Consider the following 26311-nt stretch of genomic DNA (forward strand, 5'->3'; position numbering starts at 1 on the left):
TTAACTGGCCATGAAAAGATTGTTTTATTCCATGAAAATATTCTCAACAGAGAACACTATCTTAAACAAAGCATTTACCATTAGGAAATCAACATGTGCACAAAGAGTAAAAATTACTGAAAAATTAAAGATTTCTTTTGCACAATTCACATGTTCAAAATTTAAGGATGATTTAAGAATGATTTAAACTGTGCAAGTACAAATGTCTTTGCTATTTTAATAACCCATATACAGGTTGCACTATTCCACGTGAAGGAACTTGCCTCCTACGGAAGCAAATCCTGCTTTTAGAAAAACAAACAGTAGCTTGAAAAGAACAGTTAGTCCTTACAAGAAAGCCTTAAACTTTGCCCTCTGTGACTGTTAGCCAAAAAAACATAAGCACTTCAGGCTTTATACAGAAGACAAACACAACCAGATCACATTTCCTCCTCATTGCTAACCTTTAAAATAAAAATAGCACTAGATTTTAAAACTACTTCATGTAGTCTGTCAGTATTGAATAATGTCACATTATATAAATAACCCTGTAATGAGATTCGATATCTAAACTTTATAGTTTACTAGCATCAAAGGTAATATGCTATATCTCAGCTGTGTACAGTGGTGTACTTGATCTTATGAAGGCATTAACTTTTGCACAATTGTCATTCAGCTTTAGTATAACTGGTAGTATGATTCAAATAACACTGGGAAAAATTATTAAAGCAGTCACATAGCTTCTAAAATATTGCTTAAAATCCAATAGTACACAAACCATTTCACGTTCTCTTTCTCCCCTCAAAACAGTAAAGAACCAAATTAATGAAGCTTCAGTGGTACAAATAGCCCCCCACCCCCACCCATCTCCCTATTACAACATCACTAAGAAATTAGTTAAGATTACAAGTCATTAAACAGAATCACAAATGCGAAGCAGGACAACGTGAGCAACGGGGCACTGACAACAATTATATTTACAAGTATAAACATACGGAAATTTCCATTTTACAAGTAAAAGTGCACATAGATCATTACAAAGTTACACTAAATTTTATCAGATTCAAACAAAAGCATCACTTGAAAGACTATCATTGTAATAATCAAATGAGATCGTCATAACCCCAAATAAAAAGACAATGGGGAGAGGTCCACAAAACTTCTCATAAAAACACTGAGTAAAGTAAAATGGACTGGGACATGTCTTTAGTTTGATGCATAAATTTGAAGATGCACCATCGTACATGGTGGAGCTCTAACAGCCACCTACCGAGGCTACATCGGCAGCTGCAACAGTGCAGCAGAGTTAAAGGAGGTCGCACTGAGCTGACACATAAAGCCCTTTGTGGGATACTGTAGTGGTAGTGTTGGCAATCAACAGATTTAGGCACTCTAGTTTAAGGCAGCATTTGAATGGAAGCAGCTGACTTTTGACAATAGTCCTTTGTCTTGAGGTGGTGAGTATCTTCTGTGTTTATTATGCCAAGATTTCAGTGATGACTATAGATTCTTCCCAGACTGAGGTGCTGAAAACGTATCACATTTCAAAGAGTTCTTTCAACTGGGCTGTAGGCTAGAGCAGAGATGTTTTCTTTTTCTCATCATAAATACTTCAGGTTTACAGACTACTTCTTCATAATGCGAAAACTGGAATGTTTGCAGTGGGGAAGTTATAGCAGCATACACAAATACTAGGATGGCAACATTAGTGCTGGAGATGTTTGACAAAGAGATTTGCACTACAAATGTAAAACAAAACAAAGGCTTTGACAAGAACAAGGGATTATAAAGACATGCCTGAAAAATCTAGCCCGATCACTCTAGACATGCAACAGGATGTTAAGCAAGCACGGAGGTGGCACAGGCAGACACTGACAAATGGCAAGGAGCTAACAGACAAGGGGTCCAAAAGACAATTAAAACAGAGCTGGGATAGAGGCAGTCCTGTTGGGACAGTCAAATGTATGACAAATTTTATGATAGCTCTGCATTCTTTACTGATTGGACATCAGGAAAATAAATGGGGAAAAAAGTCAGCCACTGTTGGCTGTTTTCTTTTGTGTGAATAATTGTGAACTAGGAATTTAAGAACTGGCATTACAATGATTTTTTAAAACAATGTATGAAAATGCTAATGAAGTTAGTAAAAAATAATCATGTCTGCATGCACTCATGCAACTTGCTTTTGTCACTCTCTCTTTTGAGCCTGACAACTCTAATACCCTCCCCCAAAAGCAGCTGCATGTAACCTCCTTCAACATCTTGCCCATTTCCTCAGAAACCCTCTTCAGGAACCTGCAGTCCAGGAGGAAAAAGAAAAGAACAATTACTGAAGACCTTTGGTAAGACCAAACGGGGTGTTCAGTTTAAAGTGTCTGTCCAAAATGTCTCTAAAATCTTTTACAGTTACTGAAAACTCCAGAAAATTTTGAAATATGAGCAAAATCTTACTGCTTCCTCACTTTACTTCCCCACACAAATAATTCAGGGTGTCATCACACAACTAGGACCGCACAATCCTTGATTATACAGTGTTTCCAACAAATGCTTATTGAAATTAACTGGAAAAAATGATCTATCCTAGTAACTGGTGATCCAACTAAAATAATGAAATGCTCTAAAATGGTGGTGGTACAGATATCTTCCTCCAACCTAGTTAGTCAAAAAAGTTGTTTCTCTTTTAAAAAAGTAAACTTTCCCTTCCATTCAAGATTTCCTCCACCTTCAAATATATATTTTCCCATATATAACAAGTTATTTTCCTATGTATAGCTGCTAAATGCTAAATAATCATTAAAGTGATATTTCCCAAAAGACATTTTCAAGACGAAAAATAGAAACATAAATTAATTTGGAAGGAAGCTTTTACATTATTGAAAATTGCTGGTAAATCTCAAAATATTTCCAGGTCTCAAAAGAAAACTTTTATTCACCTAAAAGTTAGACCAGGTGATTTATTTTGCAAATCTCTTGATTAGCCTACTACTTAAATAGATTATATGTTAGGTGCTTATTTCCTTCCTTTAGGAAATCAAAGTTAAAATAGGGAAGAAAATGAAAATGATATTATTATTTTACCCAATTATCCAACTATTACTTTCTTCCTAGAAACTGTAGCTATGAATTTAAATTCCTAGATCAAAGCACTCTTTGGGGAGTCAGCTTTCCACAGCATTTCAGAGCAGTTTTACTTATTTGAATTCACTACAGTCACTGTGTTTTCTGAAGGAAAGGAGGCAGAGAAGCATACTATTTATGGATTCCTGCCCAATAAATCAAATTATATTATTTGTAAGGCAGAAAAACACAAATCCTTCACAAAGACTTAAGCAGGACATAAAGCAAAAGGCATCAATTAAGCTTCACACCAACATTAAACAGTAAAGTTCCACAAAAACAGTTCTTGTGGTAATAGTTACATCTCTTAGATTAAGCCTACACAGCTCACATAGTGAACAATAAATCTTAGATGCCCTTTAAGTTTTTTTATTTTTTCCAACCAGTTGAATGTGTTTTCATTTATGTTATCATTCCTGTGTCATACACGGCACAAAGCTGCCTGGTTAGTTTAGATATAAGTTACTGCACCTTTACTGTTTTTCTCTAGAGTTACGTCTATGTACGATGTGGGAACGTAACCTTCTTCACCATTCTGTCTCCGAGCTCTTGTCCATCCATCACCTTTGTCCTCCTCTATAATGTACAGAACTTCACCTTCTTTCATTGCCAGAGTACCTTCATTATGTCCTAGATAAGAGTTTTCATAGCACAAACATAAATTAAGCACAGCAATAATTTTTAATAAAATTTACAAATACAACACACAAAGTAGTAGTAACATATAACCCTACTAGATTTCAACATACCTGGAACCATGAGCCCACTGACTCTCATTAGCAACAACACCTCTATTATGCTTTGTAGTTTACCCAACACTTTCATATTCATCTCTCATTTGAGCTGCACAATAAGCATGTAAAACTGGATTAATATCATCCCCAGGTATTATAACAGATGAAGTAACTGAGCCACAGTGACATTCTGTGATTTGACAGGGTATTCTAACTCCATTTCACTATTCCAACTCCTTTCCCAAATTTGAGTAGTATAGCTAGCTAAAGATTTCATGAGGTATGGATCAGGAAAATAGTAAAAAGACAGTGAGAGGGTAGGAAGAAGGATGGAAAGAATACAGTTGAAGAGAGAGCAGAGAAAAATACAGGTTTGACTATGGAGATGGTAGATGCATAATGGCAGCAAAGCATAACCTTCCTTCAATCCCTCACCAGCCTCAGGACTCCCTTTCTCCCCATCCCCAACCACACTAACAATTTCCCCAGTTGAGTCTTCATTTAACATGTGCTAAATTTCTTCCCTACTTTCTAGATTATATTATAGCAAGATCTCAATTTTTTTCTTTTTTTTAGAGATAAGGTCTCACTATGTTCAGACTGGTCTAGAACCTGGGCTCAAGCAATCCTCCCACCTCAGTTTCCTGAGTAGCTGGGACTACAGGAGTGAACCACTGCACTCAGCTGCAAGATCTTAAATTTAATGTTTTCTCACAATGAGGACTAAAGACTTTACTCAATTTTAAAACCAATACAAACGGGGGAGAAAGACCTTATATCATTTACCATTTTACAACAATTTTTTATAAGCAGTTTACTCTGCTCTTCTTTAGCTGAAGAGAGACTGTTTGGAGTCCAAGAGAAGAAAGGGTCTAACTAAAAATGTGCAGGAGAAGGCCTCAGTGCCACACTCCCCTCACAAAGTCTGTTCTCCAACTTTCACAGGGGAAAAGCTGGCATAGTCAGAAGCTACCACATTCTCTCCCATTATCATCTAAAAAGGTGGTCTACAGAGTCAGGATATGATGATGGCATTCAGCTATGCCTTGTACCTGTCTCTCAATGTTAGTCAGGTGCAAGGAAGAACACAAAGTGACATCTACCAGCCATCCATTTCCTGGGTTGGGATATATGCTCAAGATGCTTCAACTTTGCTGAGTACATGTAAGCATTAGTAAGAACTCTGGGGAAAATTCTGTATTGACCAAAGTTGATAATTAAATAATAATCTCTATTAGGATGCTGATAACATGGGTAATTTTAATTTCACATATGGAAGAAAAATCTCTATATTTGTAATTCAGTTAATACAAAAGTATGCATGCTAATGTACTGTTATAATTTTCTAACAATGTATTATTAAGCTGAGAACACTAAAGTGAGTGACAATGTATTTAGACTTTAAGGAACCAATTTTATCAAATACATATTAAGAAAATCATACCATCAAAAGGGTAGATAGCTTTGCAGTGTCCAATAGCGGGCAAGGGGTCATCATCCTCAAATTCATCATCAAACTCACTGTGGTGACCATGCTGTTGAGGTGGCCCACGGACTTCTTGGTTTGCATCATCAGTGTAACTTCCCTCAGGACTATAAAACATAAAATTATCTCTGATCAAGTATCATAAACATGAGAACTCTATATATTACCTACAGGCTGATCTCTTCAGGATCAATTCGGAAAACTAAATATCAAAGACGTGGTTCCAAATTAAGCCCTATTTTCTTAAATGTTGAGTATACAAATTGCTTCTAATATAAAATGCTTCTTTGCTGAATTTTCTGAAATAAAAAGATTATAATGTTCTATGCACATAGCAGTATTTAGTAAATACATTTCACTATCACTGGGTCTAGAGATAAAATGGAAAAATGTAGTAAACAATTGTCTTTCATCATCACAGATTCATCGCCCCCTGTTGTCAAGAGAACCCTAAAATTCCTTAGGGGACCCACCCAGACCCATGTTCAGTTCACAGGCTTCAGGTGGAGTTGTTTCTATTCTGGATCTGGAGGGGCCATCAGAGCACAGCATTTGTATGGCTGGAGTGAATAGTTCACAAGTAGTCCTGTAACCCAATCAGATATAAGAGACGCAAAGAGATTTTTGCTTGGGACTGTTGGAAGAGAAGCTCACTCCCTTTTCCACTGGACTTGAACTTGGAAGAATACTTGCCTAGAGCTTTGGAAGATCACCATATAGAGCCTTAAAATGAAGCCAACACAGTAGAAGGCACGGCTGTGAGGTGGAAAGAAATTGAGTCCTGAGGATATCATCTGAGCTCCTAGACCAAGCTCTCACTAGAGTAAGCCAATGAAGTCCATTTTTAGTTTAAGCCAGTATAGGTAAAGTATTCATTCTGTCACCAAAAACCAAAAGACTCCTAACTAAAATAAGAAATAAAGTTAATTTCCAATTTAATCATGGTAACAAGAAAGTTAGTAACTTAGAAAATCCAAAAAAGGCATTTGATTTTTCTTAAAAATTTTTTAAATCAAAGAGAAAAAATGTTAATAATTTTGCTGAAGAATCAAATGACTAAGATGTTAATAACGGAAAAATTTGTAAGATTAGATTTAACAGCACTTTCAGTAAGTCTGGAAGCCATGTTCTTAAATAACACATGCCAGAGAAATTAGATCCTTTTAATCTGGGTTTTACCTAGTAACAAAAAAACAGTTATTTGTGGATATCTCTTGACATATTGAAGATATGTACTCTTTCAAGAAGTGATAAGGGAGACAAAGAGGAGAGAAGAGGGAGGAACTAACATTTGTGAAGCACACATACTATTTACCAGGTATTTTACTGCTTGGTGCTTTATGTGCATTATTTCCTTTTTTACTAACAGCCCTGAAGGACAGGTATTTTAACCTCCATTTTATATTTCAGGAAACATTAAAATGCTCAGGGAACATTAAAATAGAACTTCACAAAGTTTTTACTTTGAGTAATATACTATATTTAAGTAGAAAACCAAGATTTGATACTAGACCTCTCAAATTCTTCTCCAAGGTGAATCCTAATTTGTGAACTTTTATTACTGGGGCAGGGTCAGGGGAGATACATTACACCAAGGGAAAAATGCCACAAGTGGTATGGAAACTTAGCAAAATGCCTTTTGGAGGCTCTGGTCCAAACTAACCATCTTTTTTTTCCTTCACAAAACTTTGAGCAATTTGACAGCAAAATTTTTCTTTGGCATAAGCTACCCCAACTCCATCTAAACCCTAAAGGAACCTTCCCCATGCCTGAGTAGTTTATGTCCCCAGACTGCAGCTCCAGGAATTTTCTGTGTTCCTAGCTCTGTTTCCGGATGCACAACAAACTAGAATTGCATAGCGAAATGAAAATTCCTACTTTACCTGCAGACATTGCTAAAGGAACAGAGTTCAAAAGACCGAAGTTATTAAATTTGGGAGGAAGAAAAAGAATTGTATAAAGTTTAGGACAAAAGAGTGAGAAAGGTTTGAGGGAAAAGAAGGAATACAAATAAAATGCAAAAAAATTGACCTTTCTCGTCCCTGTGTTACAAGATGATTTATGTCACTGCTATGTCTTCTGTCTCCTCTCCCACCTGTTTTGCCTTCAACTTCAGAGAGCCAAGCCTTAGGGAAAAAATAAGCAAACAACTGAGCTCAATAAATATGTTTAAAAGCTAATAAGATATTCTACATTTAAAATGTGCTTGAAGTTTTTATAATTCTGTAATTCTTAGAGATTGGAAACTTTTATTCCAATTTGGTCAATGATCAACTTTACAGCTGAATAAAAACTTAAATGTTTAGTTTTATATAAAGGTTTAAATAAAAAACTTTAGTGAGGGATTAAAGATTACATACCGTAATTATAGTTTACTTTTAGATCATAAACCCTAAAATTAAATATAGATATTTGAAGATAATTATAGCAAAAACCAGTCTATCAATATGAAATTTATAAAAATAATTTATCTCAGACAACTGCTGAATAACAAATCTACCTCATTCTTGTGGATTTCCATTCGTAGGCGGTCAATGTTATTCATGGTCTCTGCTAATTTAGGCTGCAAACTCCCTGGATCTCCCATTTGTGGATTTTTCTCATACACATCTTTCATTTTGTTGAGTGCATCTCTGAAAGAGAAGAAAACCACATAATTAAATATTCACTTCATATGCTTCCAGGTAAAAGAGTTTTGACTCTGGGGACTTGCTTAATCTTACATAGAGTCACATCTCTTTATATATAGTCTAACATGACCTGATTAAAGACAATTTGCATAAAGCTGATAACATGTACAGAATTAGTAATTTATTGAGATAATCTTTTAAAACACTTAGAATACCAAAAAGTAACAGATTTCATTTCTCATTTCTTGCTTTCTAAACAAGGTGATATATATATATATATATATATATATATATATATATAGGTTTAATCAAGGGCTGGAAGAATATTCCTCAATATTCTTAAACTCATCATTGTCCCAAATCGAACTCATTATAGCCACCCTATTCCACCAGTGTTCCTTATCAAAGCTCACAAAGCATCATCGTCCTCCCACTCATCTGTGCTAGAAATAGGAATGGCAGCTTTAACTTGCCCTCTCCCTCTAAATTCAGTCATTTGCCAATTCCTTTTAGCCTATCTCCTCTTCTCTAATCATATTACAATAGGTTTGCCTCAATCAGCTCCTCTTGACTCTTAACATCTGACACTATTGACCAACACTCTTTTCCTTCTTGATTTCATGGAGATTACATTTTCTTTTTCCTCCTCCTCATCTCTGCTTTCTCACAATCTCCCTCACTTGCTTCTTTCTCCTTCTTTGTTTAACCTTTACATGCACATTACATAAAATGACAAAAAAGGTTTCTTCTCCTCTAATCCTACACTCCCCTCTTTGAGGATGATCTCCTACTGTTTTATTAATAATATTACCTATCTTCAGATGATTCTCAAATGTGTATCTCTAGCCCTCTTTCTCTCCCAAGTTCTAGATTCATATTTGTAAACCCAACTGGACACTCCCAATATGAATTTTTCACATATTTCAAAAAACACAAACAAAACCATTATTTGCCCCAAATTTTTCTTACGGTTTCAATTAATTCTATAGCTACTCTCCTGAGCTACAAGTCTTTCTCTTTTCGACCTCCTTCATGTTTCTCTTCTCAGGCATCTAATCAGGTGAAAAGTCCAACCTACTCTGGCTTTGAAATGACTGTTATCTATTCCTGCTTTCTAGTCTCATGGCTATGCCTTTATTTAGGCCCTCAGCTTCTCTCACCTGGATTGTTAAAAAGTCCCCTTACCAGTCTCCCTGCCTTCAATCTCCTTCCTATACCATCTAATCTTCATATAGCTTTCAATTACCTTTCTTAAGAATATAGAGTTGATAATGTCACACCTTCTCTCTCAACAACTTTTGGCAACTCTAACACCTACAGAACTCCACAGAAAAGCATTTAATCAAGGGCTGGAAAGCATTCAAGACTTTCCACAATTTATTCTATACCTTTTCATCCTCAACTTTTGTTATTATACTCCACATAATTTTTAATCAAGTCTCCCTGGATTAGAGCTAATACCAGGCCATGGCAAGAACATTCACGTTTCTGTGCCTTTATTCTTGTTTTGGACATGGACAGAGCAGAGAAAAATTTGAGTCGCCAGACACACATTCAAGTTCCCAGCCGAGGTCAAACAAGGTAATACCCTGGGCTTCATGTTTGTGCTCTCATATTCTGAACGACATGTCCTTTTTGTAATCTATTTATTTAGTGCCATGTTTTTCGCATTTTTGTGCTTTTTGTTGATGATCTTGGTGCCCCTAAGCACAGTGCTGAAGTGCTTTCTAGTGTTCCTGAGCATAAGAAGGCTATAATGTTACTTATGGAGAAAACATGTGTTAGATAAGCTTTGTTCAAACGTGAGTTACAGTGCTGTTGGCGGAGTTCAAAGTTGACAAATCAGCAATATAAATTAAATAAGGTGTATTTACACAAAAACATACATAAAACAAGATTATATATTAATCAGTTGATGAAAACATTGTAACCAGTGGCTACTTGGAGCCCAACTCTGTATTTCTCCTATGAGCAACGTTTCAGTACTCAATAATTCAGCGTTCACAGTGAATTTACAGAACACAGCTACTGTTAATAAGAATCAACTGTGTTGCAGTATTTCATTTATGATTAAGCACCACAAGGCACCTCATACACAATTGTTAACATCAAAACTTAAATCTCACATGCTATAATTTTAAGCCCCAATTTTATCTTCAGTATAGATTAAGTCACCAATCCATTATAATAACTCTTTATTCATCATAAATAACTCTTCTGTGTCTATTTTATAAAAATTGATCTAAAGGAAACTTTTGGTAAACATTTTTAAAAAATTAAAGCTATGCACAAACAAATATGAAGTTGTAAGTAATTATGCATTGTTTGACAACATGTTTTACTGCAAACAAAGTAATTACAGCCTCAGGTTTCTATTGAACTCAATTTATGTATAAATGCGAAATGAAAATGTGTTTAGAGGTGTTTAATGTTAGTGAAACTACTCTTTTTTTAATTTTAATTTTTAGTAGTCAGGGTCTCCCTATGTTGCCCAGGCTGGTCTCAAACTCCTGGCCTCAAGCAATCCTCCCACCTCAGCCTCCCAAGTGCTGGGATTACAGGCAAAAGCCACGACATCCAGCCAGAAACTACACTTGATAATGAATCATCAAGCTATTTTTTAAATTTATGGTAGGCATAAACATATTCTAAAAATCTATAACCAAAGAAATTCTAATATTTCATTTTTATTTATGACACAGCAACCATAAAATTTTCGAGTTTAAGAGTATATTTTTCTCTCAAAAGGTATTTCAATTAGCATACATGATTTTTAAACCTTCTGTACATCACATTTAAATGTACCATTCAAAGTAAATGCCGAAAGAAATAATAATGATACGGAAGATTTAAAAGAAAAATACTTTTGGTCCGATTCCTTTTGTAGTTCTCTGTTAAGTTCATCAATGCGCTGCTGTAGTTTTTTACGTCTCTGTTCTGGTGGCAGATGACTGAAATCTTCTAGTGCTGGGCCCTGAAAAGAGAATCTAAATTATTACAGAAGACATTTTTAGGAAATTTTATTTTTAAAATGTACCTGCCATAAAATAAGAATATATACCAAAGTTTAATTTCAAATCTGCCTCAAGCAACCCTTTAAAAAAAAAAATAGAAATCTACATAGGTGTGTGTTTTTATGTGTATATATTAATGAAAACAACTGTATTGAAAGAGCTCAAATTTCAGTCATTGTATAAAACCATGAAACAGAACAGATAAAAATATCATCAGATATAGATAATTGGTAATGACCAGTATCACATTATTTCCAATTCTTGGCAGAATAAAAATGAATACATATAAACCTTCTTACAGCAACAACAACAAAATGGAAACACGTAACATTTCTTATCTATACAAGTTATTATTTTATATATAACATAATACCACATTGCCAAATCAAACCTATTGCCATGATATTCAGAATGTTACAAATGCTCAAACTAAAAATATGAACATAATTGAGTTAAAAAGGCAACTTACCTTATATAATCTAATTAATGAAATATACTTTATATGTTCTATATATACAGTCTTTGAATGATTACATTTATTAAACCATTCCTCAGAATCAAAACATACCTGATTATTAAAAAACAAAAGATAGAATATTCTAACAAGCATATTTTCAATTGAAATTTTACCTGTTCTGTAAATCACAAGTATAATTTCAATTTCTTTTGTAAAACCAAATAACATACCTCTGTTGTTCCTGAAAGAAAGATGCAATCTTTCTTTAAAACAGATGCTTGATGTTTGAAACTTTTTTAATGCTTTGATAATCAAGAAACTATGCAATTTAAGAAAAAGTGCTAGTATTTAGATACAAATTTCTGATGGAAATGACATCTTTTTCCTCTTAAATGTCAACCACTGTTACTTTAGCTATGTTATTAGCAATTACAACAGAACCAGTATTAGCAGCTATTGAATCCATTTAGTATAAACCTACATTTACTTGTCTTTATTTACTCTAAAAATTGAAGATGCCTATCACTATTCCTTTTTCTTTTCAAAATGGTTATTTTAAGAACCTGAATATGACTCAATTTTTAAAGTGATGGTAAAATGAACACTCCAAACAATGCATTCTTGCTCTTTAGGCCAGTTATGCCTATAACATATGCTAAATAGCTTTATTTCACTATCTATAAGAACGCTTCAATTACTTAAAAAAGAGAAAACTCACTTTTAGGATGAGCCATAATCAAATGTAATATTTAATTAATAACAGAATGCCCAGAATCTTTCCCCAGTGGCCTACACATTATGGACATTCAACAAGCCCGCCTACAAAAGGCAGGGCATCCTAAGTGGCTTTTGTTTTTTCATCTACGAGTCACCAGAAATAAGAAGGCCAATTGACCAAATCTGACCTAAATAAATGAATGGCAAAATTTTCTATATGAAGTTCCTTTAATTTTATTGGCTAATTCTCAACATAAATTTTCAGATTTAATCTAATCTGGAGTACAGGTTTTGAAAACTATTACATATATGCCAAAGGTAAATTTTCTATCTGTATGTTTTAAAATATTTCTAAAAATCTTGAAAAATTACTTAATGAAGAAATACATTTCAATGTAGTGTGGGTTTTTTGTTAAAATTATAACTCACAATTACCCAAAAGTGAATGTGCCAGAGTTCGACTTATCCCTGATCAAAACTTGTTCTCAAATTTATTAACAATACACACCTAGGCACTTACAATTCTAATACCCCATTTGACAGTAGAACCTATTCTTAGAATAAGAGAACTAAACTCACTCTATTTCCTATAAAGAAGTCCTCTGAGGCATTTAACAACCTCTTTTACTGCAAAGGAATTTATAAAAGGCTGAGTGCAACGATCTAAAAAAGTGGTCTATTTTCCAAAAGCTATTTTGTATAGCTTCTTATATAATAATTTCTGCATAGTTCTTTATAACGTAGCTCCATTAATTTGTTTCAAATAAATGAACAAAGGAACAATCCAAACACACACACGCACACATGCACACACACTATTTAGATCATTTGTGCTTCTATTCCCCTTTAATAGTACAGAAGAACAGAGCACTGATTCCATAATGATACTAACAGGAAATTTTTCTTGGAAAAATTTAATGATTCTTGCGATAAACTACAAATCAAATTTACATGATCTTTTAAAGGGTGTTAAAAATAATTTTTGCTAAATTTTCTTCTGCATAAAACATGAACTTTTGCTCTACCATGTAACTTGAAAAATAATGTTTAACCGTAATTTCATATTCCTCTATAACATGACAAGGACTCCATCCAAGAACATTTAAGAACTTAATGGGTTGATGACAGTTAACCACATTACTTCTAATCTCATAACATAGAGAAGTACTAGTATATGCTGGACTATGTATTAAATTATAAAAAAAAAAACACACACACACGGTGAAAATGTGGGATGTACTTTACTACTTGTTTTGAATTAAACAAAACAATGTTTTGAGATTACTTAATGTTGGCACAGTATATAGATCAGCACATAAGGCTTACCATCTTCACCGACCACTGAATAGTTCAATGGAAAACAGAAAGAAATGGTAAATTATTCACATGAAACCATAATACAGAAGATGCAATAACCTATACGATTTTACAATATTAAAAGAAATCATGTACATTTCACAACCCAAACAATTATGCCAAAAAAAAACCAATTTTAAGCACATTTTAGGAAAGTAAACTACTTGCCAAAAAAGCATACACTGATGATAATGGGCAGATATTTTCTAAAATTAACTAAAACTCAAAAGTAAATAGTAATCATTCTATCAGTAATCATGCATTTTCCTTTAAAGAGAATTTTTACGTAAGTGAATTTTACTTATATAGTTCTTCATTCTCAAATCACTAATATTTGAAAAGCTGAATACAGAAGATCTAATATTAGCCATTTAAAAACAAATCTTATAAGAAATATCAAAATATAGGATGCTCCTCCCAATGCATTAAAGAAAACACAATTATCTGAATTTTTATAGTCCAAAATACTGTTTTGAATTTAAATTTATCAAGTTAGGTGAGGGTAACATTTTTACTTTAGTTTTTTATTTATGTACAGATACATTAAAAACACATTATCAAAATAATGAGTTACCCAGATCCAGGTGTCCCACACGTATTTCCTACATAAATACCATATATACATGCATGCATACATACATACACACACACACACACTCATCTATCCTACATTCTGTGGGTTAGTAGGATTCTGCAACTGGCATGGCATCTATCTAGCATCCCAACTAAACATACACACACACACACACACACACACACACACAGAGCAAGACCCAGAATATGTAACAACAGAGCTTTACAAAATTAATCTTCACATTGATTGCAACTAGTTAGCTGCCTCTAAAATTTTTATTTTTCCATGTTTTCTAAATCATGAGGTTTTGAGAAAAGGTGGGGAGATATTAGGTAGAATTTCACATAAAAATATGAATAAATTTTAACAAATATCTGATAAAAATATCTACCCCTTATCTCTTTATGAGTTGGTCATATATATTAAATGGTTATGACAAGGAAAGATGACATTTGCTATGCATTATCTTTCTAAATTAAGCTTAACATTCTTTAGACTATCAGTAGTTTCGAAAAACAAAAGCTATAATTTATTCTTGGTGAGGAAATAACAAGGTTTAAATGAAAGAAAGATAATCTGGTCTTCTTTAAATGTTATTAAACAAAATTATATACAGGACAAGAAATAAAATATTTATTTAAAATATTTGAATTTGACTTATCTTTTACAATAATTTTCACCAGCTAAATTTCTAAGTGATGCAAATTATTTTCTAATTTCTATATTAGTATCTTTTAGAGAAAAAATTAAGATAATTATAACCAAAATATCAAATGTTTCAGTTTTTAGTTAACCTAGTTTTACTAAATTATCAGTTAGAAAATAAATTTACAGTTCGTTAACCTTAGATTTCAGGATATATATAAAACTTAAGTTCTTTATAAAAATATTAGAAATATATTGTGTACTTTTGAAAGTATTACATGTTCACAACAAAAATACCTTACTCTCACATATAATTATCATATATCTATAAACTAGAAAATGTCACATACCCACTATACCTAATAAATGTAAAGGAGAGCTAAAAAGAAAATCAGTTAGGCAATTAAAATTACTAGTGTATTTCATTTTATGATAGGCCAAAATCCTGTGAGAACTGTACTCTGGAGAGATGAAAGCTTAGAAGAATGACTCTGGAAGTCTATAAAGTCATGAATAATTTATAATAGATAAATCTATTAGTTAAAAAAGGAATATCCAATAAAGCTCAAATGAAGTAGTTACAGAGTAAAAATTATTAGTTTGTATATTAAATAGTTTAGTTTGGGTGTATCCCCAAATACCCATTAACAATTTGAACTTGATGTCACATAAGGAAATTATAGACCTTTGTCTCTCAGAAAAGGTCCACTGGTACTACTGTCAAACTCAAAAACATTGGTCTAATACATTTCTCCTATCCTTAACGATACTGGGATCTGTATAAACCAGTTTTTCTTAAAAAAAGAAAGAAAGAAATCATACTTTTTTTAGAAAAGGTATGTAGGAAAAGCAATGTCCAACAAGTGTAGCTCAAAAGAAGAATTTCTGAGTTGAATGGCACTACTCATCAGCTTTATTTTGTAAGCTTAATGGACTGAAAAACTCATGTAAACCCATGTAAAAACATATAAACTGGTTTATTAAAGCTTACCTTCTTTTTGAATTTTTCTATATAGAAAAAATTCTTAAGTGAAAGGAAAACATCTAAGTAGGTTAATTCTGAAATATTATCTAGTAAACTATCAAATGCCAATCATAACAGAAAGAAACTTCTCAACCCCAAGGCTGTAATACACTTTCCTCCTATTCCATCCTCCAAACCCATTGGTTTGTCTGTCTTACTTTCTATCTTGCACATTGCCATATTCTTTTGAGTGGTAACTAATACTAAAACTGAGAGGGGATTTCTGCCTTCTAAAATTAGGTCCATGTAAAAATAACATATGAATATTTAAAATTAAACCTATTTGTGAAAAACAAATGATGACCAAATAGTTTTAAGTTTTACAGTTGTAAAGTTCTAACCATAAATTTATTCAATAGGAATGAAGATGTCACATATTTTAAGCTTCTCTCTCTCCAGGGCTCACAGTTCTAACTGCCTATTTTTATACTTTTTTCATATCTCTATGACTATATTGTGTAGAGTACTTTAACTGGGCCTGGTAGACTCAATATGTCGAATATACAAACAATTGCAAAAACATGGCTACTAACCAGTAATTTCTCATGATTTACACAATGACAAGATATTAATATTTAATGTAGTCTAAATCACCACAGGGAAGCAACATTAGAATTAATTCCACCCTCATAACTCAGGCAATAGAAATCCCAAATACGATTTCTTAAAGTCTTTCAAATAAGTGTTAAGAGCTTTAAAAAGTGATTACAGGCATGCCTGTAGGTATAATAGACCCATCCACAGGGACTTTTCAAACTGTCATTAATCACCCATACTATCTGCAAACGGAATTAGGTAAGATAGATGCAAAGTTCACATCATTAGAGGAAAAAAGATCAAAAAAAGTCACAACACACTAGAACATTTCTGCTTCATTACTGACATCAATTAAGTTTGTCAGATTATTTTAATGGAAATGTAGATAATAATGTGATCTTGCCCTAAACTAATATCTCTTGTTCTACAGGAAGCCAAAATGAAATTTGAAAAAACAGAAAGGACTACAGAAAGAAAAACAGAGAGGGAAGGAAAAAGAAAATACAAATAAAAGAGAAGGAAAGAAAAGGAAAAGAGGAAAGGAGCATTATTTAGCATTATTACTGTTAATTAAACTTCTTAAGACACTGATAGACTGATTTCTCAACTATGAGTTAGCGCACATAAATTTTTCAAACGTTCAAATGAATTTTATAAATGAATCTAATAGCCTATGAATATTAAAAAGCACATCCTCAGCCAGTTACAGTGGCTCACACCTGTAATCTGAAAACTTTAGGAGGCTGAGGCAGGAGGATTAATTGAGGCCAGGAGTTCTAGATCAGCCTGAGCAACACAGCAAGACCCTGTCTCTAAAAAAAAATTTTTTTTTAAATTAGCCAGCATGGTGGTGCACACCTGTAGTTCCAGCTATTCGGGAAATTGAGGCAGGAAGATCACTTGAGCCCAGGAGTCCAAGGCTACAGTGAACTATGATCTCATCACTGCGCTACAGCCTGGGCAACACAGAAAGACTCTGTTTCTTCTTTAAAAAAAAAATCCTTAAAATCAAACAGAACCTTACATAATGGAATAACACTAATTTATTTATCAGTAGTATAATAGTTGTTGCTTAGAAAGTTTAATATTTCCTTTTTACTATTCTATAAATTTTCATTTGCAGAGTATTCTTAGGAACAAGTAAATGCCAAAGGCTAGCCAATTTAAAAAAAAAAAAAAAAGAGGGAAAATTCTGGTAAAATAAAACTTCTCTTTAGTTCAAGAAAACAAATTCCATGTAAATATTACTCAGTAATATCTAGTATTTTTATATGCTTTACAACTTACAAAATACCTTCTAATATATTATCCTTAATTTGATCTACAATCTTGATATTTAACATGACTATTTAATTTTTTTAACTGTTAGAAATTGTGCTTTACCCTTCTAAAAGTTAAATAGGGCAATTAAAATTGAGCTTGACATTTTATTGTCAATAAAATACTTTATAAAATTGGCAAGTGAAGTCAGCATTAGTGACAAATTATTACAAGAGTAACTCCAGTGACAAATTACTGAAAGTCTTAAAAATGTAAATACAAGACAATGGTGAACACATGGTTTCACATAAACAAAAAAATTGCTAAAATATGATTGTACCCAGCACCCTCTTTATAATACCATTCTTTTATGGTTGAGCATTTCAAATGTTATAAAGAGGAGTTATTTTTAACTTGAGGGCAGCTATACTTAATTCTGTGGTGTTTTTAAACTATGTATTTATAGGAGAGAGCCTTATAATGAGGGTGGAGAGTATTAAAAGCCACACTACACACACAATAGGCCATCATGCATTTTAACCCATTATTAAACTTACCCCTCTTTTGAGGCTTCTGAAAGAAGGAATTCTGGGCTTCCCTGTTTTTATTTCATTCATACAATAATGCACGGGCTCAATGGAGAATGTGAGAAACTGGGACCCATTAGGAGTACTGGATGTGAATAAACTAGTAGGGGTTAAGGGTGGGGACTGTGGCTAATATGGAAATAAAGAAAGGAATCAATAAGCCAAATGTGCATAGTCTTTTCCTAAATGAAAATTCTATTTTTGGCAACATACTTTTCACAAAATATACCTCAAATAAAGTTTTCTATAAAAATAAGAAATTAAACATAGTTTTGCCAAAAACTATCATTATTTAAATCAAATTTACTTTTTAAAATGTACCATTTCACTTAATCACTTTTTACAAGCTGATAGATTAAAAATATAGAGTACACAAATTATAGAGAAAGCAATAAGATATAGATAAAAAAATTATTTTGCTTTCTAGAATATTAGCATCACCATGGATTCCTAGTTATACTTAACATGTACTTTTCAAGAGATAAAGGCAGCAGCAATAGCTAAAGTTATCTAAACAGGTAATGTCACATATAAAATATTAAAATTATAATTGATTATTAACAGAGATAGGCAAAAAATTTTCAGTATATTCATGGTTTTCCTCTCAGACTGTTGGTATTCCATCCTATTTCACCTCTTTTTAAAAAAATTTCAGTATTCCTTGCATTCCTAAGCTCCTCTAGCTACTCTGATATGACTAAAAAAGGTCTGACCTCTCAATTTCTTGACTGGACAATATTATTAAAAGCATGAATAAAGTGTGAGTTAATTATAATTGTGTTTTTAAAGACACTTATAGGTAAACTATAATTTCAGTTGAATTTTAATTTTATCCACAGTCATATGCCAAGATCAAAAAACAATAATCAAGTATACTTTAATAAATATAGCACAGATTAAAAGTGTCTATTTTCCTTACTGATATGACACTAGTATAATCACTTAATTGATAAGAAAGACAAAGCACTCATCTATTCCATCTGCTCACCTGCTAAGCTAGATTTATCTACCTAAAATAAACAGCACATCAAAAGGTGAGTTCTAACAAGAGTTGAGATTCTCTTAGCAAACTAGACATTTTTAAAATTCCAAATAACCAAAAACATCGAGTCATTCCCACTAAAAACTCATATGAATGATAAAAATAATTTCAGTAGTATGATCTCTAAGACCTAATTTGACATTTATTATTACTATGTCAATGATTCATTCCAATTGACAACTGCAATTTTAGTGGTCTTTTAGTTAGATCATGTCCCTTTAGAAATTCTGATGGAAACTGAATACAAAATAGATTTTCAAAAGCAAATATTTAACTAGAGAGTAACAACTGAGTTAATATTCTTAGTCATTATTAAGCAGTGGTCAAATGTTAAATCCAGAAATAATTTTTACTATTAAAGTATAAAACTCTGTTTCCTAAGTGAAAGGTTATTGGAATCATTAAAACTGAAAATATTTATCCTCCATTAATAGTAAATCATTATCCATTCAATACTTATATTGATTTAATTGATACACTAAAAAAAACTGATTAGCATATAGGAATTTTATGACGTTTACCTTTGGCTTCTTTCCAAAGAGCCACAATTTGCCCTTGGCCTTTCCTACTGTGGTTTTGGCATCCACTTTCCCACTCTCCTGTTTGGATGCGCTGATAGTCCCATCAGAAATGGTTCTATATATGTGCTGACTATAATCTTCAAATGGAAAGTCTCCTGGAGGTTCAAAACCAGACTTGAAGGAGTCTACCACCATTTGAGAGTCCTATACACAAGAAACATAAGTTTTTAAAACCGTATCATTTGCTCATAATGCATTAGCTTTCAAAACTTTAATCAATACAAGAAAACAACAAATAAAAGTTTAAAGAAATAATTCTACAGTAATCATTAAAGGTTTAAAATGAATAATTTCTTCCTGTGAATGTGTAATAAACCCTAAATATTTTAATCCCAATTGAGAAATACAGTAACTTAAAAATTACCACTTAATTTATAATATTCATGAAATGTTTTTGCTCAGTGATTCAACCCCCTGAAATTCACGTGAAGACCAGTTATAGCTGATGAGAAAAATCTAACTGACAAAAGGAATACAGAAAGAGGTTATTAACAAGCAGAAATTCTGAGAAGTTTCAAAGGTAAAATGTTTTTTGCTTTAAGGGATGTCTACAAAGAAGCTGATCTGCAGACTGAGGAAAGAGCTTCTAATCATAAAAGAGAGTAAGAGATGGAGTAGAAGGGCTTTCATTCATCCAAAAGGGGAAAATATAAAAAAAATATTAAATACATACTGTAGAATGTTAACAGAGCAACAGTGGAAGATCTCATAAATAGTACTAAGTGCAAAAATCAAGTTTGTAAATGTAAAGTTTAATATGATTTACCTATAACTTAAAAACTCAAATATTATATATTGCTTTTAGACATACATACCTCTATCTAAATGTTTTAGTGATGTCTTAACCTCATCATTTTCAAACAGAATACTTTATTCCCACAAACTCCTCCCCACCCCTAAGTACCTCTCCTCTTGTTCCCCATTTCTGTTAATAGTATATATTTTGCCCATCATTTAATCAAGTCATCCTTAAGTCATACTTATTTTTGTCACTAATGCTACCCTCAGCAATCATTTGCTAAAAGGTAAGAAGAATGAGAAAAGAGGAGGAACCCAACTATATTGTATAACCTTGGATATAGTCATACTGAAATATTATATTTTAGTAGATAAATCTAGCTTAGCAGGTGAGCACTTTGGAAGTCCCAGTTAAAGAAGCCAAAAATCCTCTTTTCTTTTCTAAATTTAAGTAAGGATTCTATTAGCTACTGGAAGGATCCTCACTAATATAATATCTGTTTAATAGGCTTGCTGTGAAGACTAAAATATGTGGTACATATTTGACACTCCCCAGATGCTCTTTTCTCTTGCTCTTCAATCATATCCTCAGTTTCTGCCAAGCACACTTTTTGATCACTTAATCAACATTTACTGAGAAATGACCAGATACACGACTCTGCTACACCTTAATCAAGGTACAATGTGATTAGATATATTAGTATTTCCTCAAGGGAAGGAGGACTATGCTGTTTTCTCTACTCATAATGCCCTCCTTCTTCCTCATTATCATTCCATACACTACTCATGTTTCTTGATCCAGCTCAAGTGCCAACTCTTATGTTAAAGGCAACTCTGACAATTCTAGATCTGTCTGTTCCTCTCTAACTTTCTAAGACCAATAGTACAACACATTTTGTAACATCTAATTCATAGGTTCTTTATACTCTTGGGTTGGAACTGAAAAATTAGTGGGAGACAGCGAAAGCTAGAAATCTTTCTTTTTTTTTTTTTAAAGAATCAGAATTTTAGCATTTAGAATGGTTGCTTAGAGCCCAAAGGAGTCTAACAATATTGCAAGACTTTCTTCTACAGAATTTAGAACCAACTAAACGTCAGATTACTTTACCCCTTTTCCAGCTAATTTCACTAACTTAAACTGCACAGCTAAACCACAAAGATTTATTCGAAGATAATTATATAGCACTTACTCGTCTTTCATCAACTGATTTTGCTGCAAGAATCATTCCTTCCAAACACTTTGAAATGATAGGAATAACTTTGCGTTCTGAGTCTGCAAAGCCTCTGTAACACTCACTGAGTTTAATAGTCCTTCGCTCATCCATTTCTTGCAGTTGCTAATAATCAGAAATTTAAAAAAAAAAAAGGAAAATTGAATTTTCCGATTATTCTAAAGGAATTAGTGATCCCCCAAAATTAAAGATTTCTACCCTAAGAGTTACAGTGTTGTTAATACCTTTTAACAAGTGCTATTGATTCACAATACTTAGAAACCAAGGCTTGCTAAACAGCAAAAGGAAAAAAAAAAAAAAAAATCAAGCCCTTTAGTACCATCCTAAAACCAGATGACACTGGTGTTCTAACCTTCTAAAAGGACCCTTGGCCAGAAGCTGTGGCTCATGCCTGTAATCCCAACACTTCGGGAGGCCAAGGTGGGAGGACTTCTTGAGGCCAGGAGTATGAGATCATCCCGGGCAACAATGTGAGACCCCACCCTAACCTCCGCAACTCTACAAAAGATAAAAAATAAGCCGGGCATGGTGGTGCCCGCCTGTAGTCCTGGCAACTCAGGAGGCTGAAGCCAGCCCAGGAGTTCCAGGTTACAGTGAGCTATGATCATGTGAGTAGACTCCAACCTGAGCAAGAGAACATGACCCTATCTCAAAAAATAAATAAATAAACAAATAAACGAAATAAATAAAATAAAAAAATAAAATGACCCTTACTGATTACCAGCTCCTTGTCCCATAATACCTTTTACTCTTCAGCCTAAGTGGTTCTTATTTATGTTTCCAGAAAAAGTTTCATTTTAAGACAAAATTCTGCCACCAATTTTTTTTTTTAAGCAATTGGCCTCTAATGTATGCAAGTCTGAGATTTCTAACCCCTTAAGTTAGTTCAAAATACTTTAGTAAGACCTGACTAAAGCAAGAATCCACAGTTGACTGCATACCAAAAGGTATCCAGACCTCCTAGACTACAGCTCAGAGTTAGGGACACAAAAGGAAAAAGAAAAAGCCACAGGGTCAAAGCAGCACATATATAGAATCCTCACAATTCAGAATTCACTGGCACATGCTACCAGGAAATATGCTGGAACACATGAAGTCCAATAACTTAAAGGCATTTTTGACACTTCCTATTTGCCAACATTGATCTTTCTCTTTCCTAGGAAGCAGCCACACAGCTCAAGTCCCCAAACTCCCACAGCTTTATACCACTTTTCCTCTTTAATTCCTTCCCAAAGCAGGAGAGTTTATTTTAAGACCTGCATTTTCACAAAAGAATTGCTACTGGCATCACAAAACGGCAAGACTCCTCCATAGAAAGGTCCAACCACAGGATCAGGCCCCAAAACACAAAAGGTAGCTGATCTCCAAGTTAAGGGCTCCCCAGAATATGAAGACACAGCTAGTGAGCTAGAAATACACCACAGAATAAGGACTGGCAGGTTTGATTCTCTGGATTAAATGACCAGAATCTAATACCAACTCTAGTCCACCAGCTCTCAATACAATTGCTTTGTACCTCTAACTTGCCTTACAAAGAAAAAAAAAGTATACTTGGACTGACATTCTCTCCACGTAAGCTCTGCTCTCTGAGACACTATTTCATTCAATACTGTTTTACTTAATCCCTTTTCTCTAATTTCCCTTCTTTCTAAAAAAAAAAAAAAGGCAGTAACATCATTTAATACTCATGTAAATTCTGCAGTCTTTACCTGAGGCTGTTTGGCAACTGTTATCATCAAGTGATGATGGACAGGATTTATAAGCAAGCTCAAGGCCTGAATTACATTTATGATCTAACAGAGTCAGCAAGATAAGCAGGCAAAAACCAGGCTAACAAACATTTTATAAGATTTATTTCTGCCACCTGGGCTAATGCCAAGGATTCTGGTTTGGTTTCAAAAAGCTACATTCCAATTCTAGGTGAGCAGATTAGATTATACAATTTTAATGAATTCCCCTTATCTTATCAAAATACTTAATGATATAGTACTTAAATTTATCTCAAAAATGTCACTGTTTTAGTGGACTGTTTATAACACTAATAATAAATGTGTAAGAAAATTTGTGATTTAAAAGTTAGGAAAAATATACTTTTCAAATCTATAATCAGAAAGAAATCGCTTATCACCAATCTTGATGACTAATGAATCTAGAAAGATTCTGATGTCTAAGATTTAAGTTAAGTTCTACATTTAAGGACTAGCTCTTCCAATTCTAAAACTAGATTAACTTCATATATCTAAAATTTACCTTGTAAATCTGAGGAATCACTACATAGAAATGTTTGTGTTGTTCTCCATTAAAGTTTTGTAATTGTGCAGCATATTCATTTTTATTCTCATCAGCCATATGTGTACGCAGATTCAACTGCTGTTTGGCCTAGGGACAAATTGTTCCAAATCATTACCAAGAACAACAAAATCATAACAATTCACTATTCTAAAAATTATACTAAAACTAGACCTTATCAATGAAGAAGTCAATACCTGACATCAAGAGAATAATGAAGTGGTGTGCCTTTTCCACATTCTTGATACCATTTAAAATTTAAGGAGACACTTGAAGATCTTATGGTCAGAGTGGTCTCCTTATTACAATATTCCCCTTCCCCCATTACCATAGTACTCCCCCATACAAATAATCTGTTCGAATAAATTATCTCCTTATCAAATCCAGGTTAAAAATAAATAAATGACAGCAGTATAGCTTGAAACAATGTGCTTTTAATCAAGAGAGAAAAACACATACATTCAGATACATTTCAGACTGTTAAAAAAGTTAGTAGTAACACATTTATCCACTCATATCCAACTAAAATAAGAAACTAAAATCACAGTGAAACTAAATAATGATAAAAATGTGATTTTTGAATAATGTAATATTCAACAATTTTCCATCTCTTTACATAACCAAAAGTACTTTAAAGAATGCTTTATTTAGAATATAGTTCTCTTCCTCTTGATCTCTCGTAGAAAGTCAAATTAGTTATCGTCTAACTAATTAGTTATTACCCCATCAACACACATAGGACAGGAAATCAATCTCAACAGCAACTATGTCTTTACTCTGAATTTGAATGCAGCTAACGTATTGTAATAAATGAACATATATTACTTTCTTAGACCAATATGTGTAATTTAAAGAAGGCAAATATTTCTATATTTTAGACTTAGAGATAATGTATCTCTTGAGGATATTCTAATACTGATACAAATGTGACTCCTTTTCATATCTGAGTAATAATATATTATTATCAAAGTTGGAGTATTCCTTACCTTTTCAACATCTGCCTTGGTTGCATTAGTATCGTTATCCAATCTTTCATAACTTTGTTGTGCCTTTTCTGCCTCTCTACATTCTCTCTCAAATTTCTTTTTACTCTATTAAAAAAATCAAAATAACACACTGAGAAAATAAAATTAGGTTATCTAAGAAATAACTTTAAAATGTTGGCACTTTGTATTATATAGAAATGAACTGCACATGAAAAGTAAAATTTGTACTTTCTAAATCAGAAAATAAATTTTACTATTATAACGAATCCATGTGCTTTATAAATATCAGGCATTAATTATGGACTACAAAGAAAAACATAGATATGAGTTAATGTTTAATATTTACTATATATCTCATCTCTCAATTAAAAAATGTGTATTTTGTAATTTTTTATTATAAGTTCATCTTCAGCAGGACTTTCTTGGTTTGGTGTTTTTGTTTAATTTTTGGTGACTGTTTGTTTTTATACTTTTTTGATGGAACCTCAACGTAGCTTGGGATGTGGAAGTGTCCCTCCGAAGTAGTTTTATGTTGTTTCTTACAAGTGTCCCAGGAAGACCTTTTGGTCCAGATAATAGGAGACCATCAGCCCAGACCGAGATCTTTTTAAAATTTTGTACTTAATTCAAATTACTATGACTTTGTAAAAGCTATTCACAACTAAGCCATGTAACATATATTTCTTTTCCTGCATACTTTCTTTTTAAATCCCGGAGTTAATACAAGTCGTCTTTTTTTCAATTTGCTTAGTTTTCAATGCACTTATCTCTAATTACACCCCTTTCTTCCCCAGTTTCTTAAATCTCTCTACAGTTAATTCTAACAAATTAGGAATTTTATCAATTTTATTACCATGAATAAATCTCTTCCAAAGGCTTCTAACCTGTTAAAGTTTGAACTCGTTATCAGGTAGGCCTAATCTATAGCTGTTACCTTGGGATTTCCTTCCCCCATTAATCTTGAGGTTCCTTTCACCTCTTTCTCTCTACTTGGATCTCCTATTTACCTCCTATTTCCTAGCCTCACGCTTTCCCCTTCTTGATTCACTTCCTCATTTTGCAAGAACACCTTCAGCAGTAGCTTCCAAAAAAAGTTTGCAGGAGATAATTTTTTGAGTCTCCATGGCTAAAAATGCCTTTACCATCACTTTTAACTGATAAAATCTGGCTGGATACAGAACTCTAAGTTGGAAATAATATTCCTTCAAAAATTTAAAAGCACTGCTCCACTATCTTCTGGCTTGCTGTGTAAGTGTCCAATATCATTCTGATTCCTGATCTATTGTATAAAGCATGTTTGTTTTTCTCTCTGGAGAGCGGTAGAAT

At 33.0% G+C, this 26311-nt stretch overlaps 1 protein-coding gene across 2 annotated transcripts in view; it reads right to left on the reverse strand.

The window, feature by feature from the left end:
* Positions 1-26311, reverse strand: part of FNBP1L (formin binding protein 1-like) — a 99862-nt gene continuing 73551 nt past the window's right edge. Inside the window, exons 6-15 of one of the 2 annotated variants that reach the window (XM_012661123.1) lie at positions 24986-25090; positions 23961-24089; positions 21669-21815; positions 19681-19884; positions 10811-10920; positions 7817-7949; positions 7348-7442; positions 5275-5423; positions 3568-3726; positions 1-2274 (exon numbers count right to left, since the gene is read on the reverse strand). In XM_012661123.1, coding sequence (XP_012516577.1) covers positions 2267-2274; positions 3568-3726; positions 5275-5423; positions 7348-7442; positions 7817-7949; positions 10811-10920; positions 19681-19884; positions 21669-21815; positions 23961-24089; positions 24986-25090 — 1239 coding nt within the window. In that variant the 3' untranslated portion in view covers positions 1-2266. Of the gene's footprint in view, positions 3727-5274; positions 5424-7347; positions 7443-7816; positions 7950-10810; positions 10921-19680; positions 19885-21668; positions 21816-23960; positions 24090-24985; positions 25091-26311 lie in introns of both variants that reach the window. The other variant, XM_012661122.1, reaches the window with a different exon arrangement.

This window comes from Propithecus coquereli, unplaced genomic scaffold, assembly GCF_000956105.1.
Source record: "Propithecus coquereli isolate 6110/MARCELLA unplaced genomic scaffold, Pcoq_1.0 Scaffold7, whole genome shotgun sequence".
Taxonomy (NCBI): domain Eukaryota; kingdom Metazoa; phylum Chordata; class Mammalia; order Primates; family Indriidae; genus Propithecus; species Propithecus coquereli.